The sequence below is a fragment of the Artibeus jamaicensis genome, unplaced genomic scaffold (genome assembly GCF_021234435.1).
Source record: "Artibeus jamaicensis isolate MK-2021 breed Jamaican fruit bat unplaced genomic scaffold, CSHL_Jam_final scaffold_3307, whole genome shotgun sequence".
In the NCBI taxonomy this organism is placed as follows: Eukaryota; Metazoa; Chordata; class Mammalia; order Chiroptera; family Phyllostomidae; genus Artibeus; species Artibeus jamaicensis.
Window position 1 is genome coordinate 8,096,906 of NW_026522040.1, and position 3,012 is coordinate 8,099,917.

General features: G+C 57.3%; 1 protein-coding gene across 1 annotated transcript; it reads right to left on the reverse strand.

The window, feature by feature from the left end:
* On the reverse strand, window positions 1-3,012 carry ARF5 (ADP ribosylation factor 5). Its single transcript, XM_037167763.2, has 6 exons — window positions 2,814-3,012; window positions 2,220-2,300; window positions 1,780-1,889; window positions 1,234-1,305; window positions 595-720; window positions 1-490 (listed from the first exon to the last, which is right to left on the reverse strand). Exons 1-6 carry the CDS (start codon window positions 2,878-2,880, stop codon window positions 404-406), a joined length of 543 nt encoding a protein of 180 aa, XP_037023658.1. The 5' UTR covers window positions 2,881-3,012; the 3' UTR covers window positions 1-403.

Below are 3,012 nucleotides of genomic sequence, written 5' to 3' on the forward strand. Positions count from 1 at the left end.
TACAAACCACAGCAAATTTATTACTCAATATCCAGTGCCATTTCATAGCACCACCCGGAGCCCTCACCTTCCCTCCCCACCTGGCCCCAAGGGTATGCTCCAAATGGGAAAAAACAAAAGTAAACCCAGGTCCCTGTTCCTCCTCTAAAAGAAGGAGCCCCAGCCCTGGAGGTCCCTTCCACAGGTGCCAACAGGCAGGAGAGTGGACCCCTCTGTGCCTGGAGAGCAAGGCTCCAGACTCCAACAACAGAGAGAACATGCAGGCAGGAGGGGCAGGAGCAGAGGCCTATGTCTGCAGGAGGTGGGGCGGGAGGGCAGGGCACTGCCTGAGGAGTCCGGGAGTCTGGTCATCCCGGGGATGCACGCGGGAGCTTCTGGGCAGCAGGGGCCGGCCCCTGGTTGGTTAGCGCTTCGATAGCTCATGGGACAGCCAGTCCAGCCCATCGTACAGGCCTGTACCTTGGGTGGCACAGGTGGCCTGGACGTACCACTGTGGGGAGAAAAAAAGAAAGAGGTTACTGGCAGGGAATAAAAGGGGGATGCATTCACTTCATGCCCAGTCTCTGGCTCCCTTGGGAGAGGCAGGGACCTCACCGTGCGACTGCGCAAGTGCTGCAGGCCCAGCTTGTCGGTCAGCTCACTCACGGGCATGGCATTGGGCATGTCCTGCTTGTTGGCAAAGACCAGCAGTACTGCATCCCGCAGCTCGTCCTCCTGCAGCTGAGAGAGGCCAAGGGGATGGAATCTGGGATCCCATGGGGTCCCCAGGCTCCCTCTTACCTGTTGTGTAGGGGAGCTCCCCTTTCTACCTTCTAGTATCAGTGGGAAAAACATAGTATTGTCTAGTCTACTGCTGAACACAAGATGTAAGAGTTATAAGTCAGGTGGAGGCCATCTTGGCCATAAGTCCAGAAAGAGCCTTTTTCTAATTTGAGTAATTGCCCCAGTCAAAATGACAAAATTTCCAAATGGAAAAACAAAACTGCAAGATGATGTTTCTTTCCACCACATATTCCCCCTCCCTACCAATTCTCAGACTCAGATGTAAGGACATGAAAATTCAAGTTCTATTCTTGTTATCTGATCCAAGTTCAAAACAGGGTGAGAGTCTCTTTGTGTTCACAAAGAGAAACACACAATCGAGGCCTCTGAAGCATTTTCTGACCTTCAGACCAGGAAGGAGATCTCTGTCTCCAACCCAAGGGATCAGTTCCCAGGGCCCTGGGTGCTCACCATCTTCTGGAGTTCATCAGCAGATTCCTGGACCCGCTCTCGGTCATTGCTGTCCACCACAAAGATGAGGCCCTGGGTGGGAAGGCAAAGGGAGGGAGGAGCCATCACTCCGGCCTAGGACACACCCTACTGTGGCTCCTCCTCTTTGGGTCTAAACCCTTCTCGTCTAGGAAACTTCCACTAAGGCTCTGCAGACGTCCTGGCACAAACTGGAGACACTCTGCAAAGGATACAGCTTTTGCCTTCAGGCAAGTAATCTAGTTAAAAGACAAGCCTGAGAACAGGGGAAGATATGTGATGAGGGACATATCAGGCAGCCTGGACTCTTCCAGAACCTTGCTTCTCAGAACACACCTAAGGTGGTTGAGTCTCAGAACACTAAGAAGGCCAGTTCTGAAGGAGTAGTAGAGGCAAACTCACAAAAGGGAAGATGAAGGGGGATAAGGCTTTCTCCTAGCCTGAGGGCACAGCCTAGGTCAACATCTCAGTCTTCCTAACCCTAAAACCACCTCCTCCTGGGGTTGGGGAAACGCCCCCGCCCCCCACCTGAGTGTTCTGGAAGTAGTGCCTCCACAGAGGGCGAATCTTGTCCTGGCCTCCCACATCCCAGACTGTGAAACAGATGTTCTTGTATTCCACCGTTTCCACATTGAAGCCTGCAGAGAATTGGGAAAAATATGAGGAAAAAGTCCTGAAATGAAGAACCTCACTAAAATGACGTGGATTCAGCAGGGACACGACCAGAAGGCAGTGATCAAAGCCCAAGGGAACAGAAGCCCAGAGGACCGGCAGTGCACAGACCGGGCGGGGCTAGGTCACATCCAGCCCTCCTCAGCCCTCCTGGACACCACCCAGAGCGTCCAGATACTCTGACCCACTTCTCAGGTAGCTGTATCTGGTGTCAGCTCCCACTACTGGATGGAGAATGGGGAGTAGACCCGGAGCCGCCGCACTCCCGCTCCTCCCGATCTCGTCTCCAGACTCACCTATGGTGGGAATGGTGGTGACGATCTCCCCCAACTTCAGCTTGTATAGGATTGTGGTCTTGCCAGCTGCATCCAAGCCAACTGTAAAAGGAGAGGGGCATAGAGATGGGAGTGAGGGAGCCCCCTAGAGACCAGGGAAGGGGAGAGCCTAGGACAGCTGACGGTGACGGGGGCGGAGTGCCCGAGCGCCTCCAGGTGCGCGCCGTTGTCTACCTTCCGGGCCTTGAGGGTTGTCTGGGTAGTGAGTGCCAACTCCAGACCCCAAAGCTGAAGGGGCGGGAGAGGGCTGAGGGGTTCAGGTCACTGGAGGAGGGCCGCGCTCCTTTTAAAAGTCGTTTCCAAGGGCGGAATCCTCCCTTACCAGCCGGACGAGGGCGGAGGGAACGTCACCCCACCCAGGCCCGCAGCTCCCAGTCTCAGGCCCCGGGGGCTGCGCTGCAGACAGCGACCTTCCCGAGAGCTACAGCCCTGGGGTTTAGGAGGCGGGTGACTCGGGGTCGGAGACCGGGTGAGCCGGGCTGGAGGGACGCAGGGGCGGGAGGGCTGTGCGGGGGCCGGAGCTCCCGTCCGGGCCGCGCGCTCGATCTGCCTCACCCATGAGGATCCGCATCTGCTTCTTCCCGAAGATCCGCGAAAAGAGCGCGGACACAGTGAGGCCCATGGCGGGGGCCCGGGGGAGGGGGCACTGGCACGGACAAGGGGTGCAGGCTGGAACCGGCCGGCCGCGGGGGGATGGGGCTCGCCAGCGGGAGGAGGAGGTGCTGCCACCGCCTCCGCGCGTCCCGGCCCGCCC

Coding starts and splice junctions, on each gene's coding strand:
- ARF5 (XM_037167763.2), bottom strand. CDS start 2,880: ATGGGCCTCACTGTGTCCGCGCTCTTTTCGCGGATCTTCGGGAAGAAG. Junction 1,890..2,219: donor CACCACCATTCCCACCATAG/GTGAGTCTGGAG, acceptor AATTCTCTGCAG/GCTTCAATGTGGAAACGGTG. Junction 1,306..1,779: donor ACTACTTCCAGAACACTCAG/GTGGGGGGCGGG, acceptor CTTCCCACCCAG/GGCCTCATCTTTGTGGTGGA.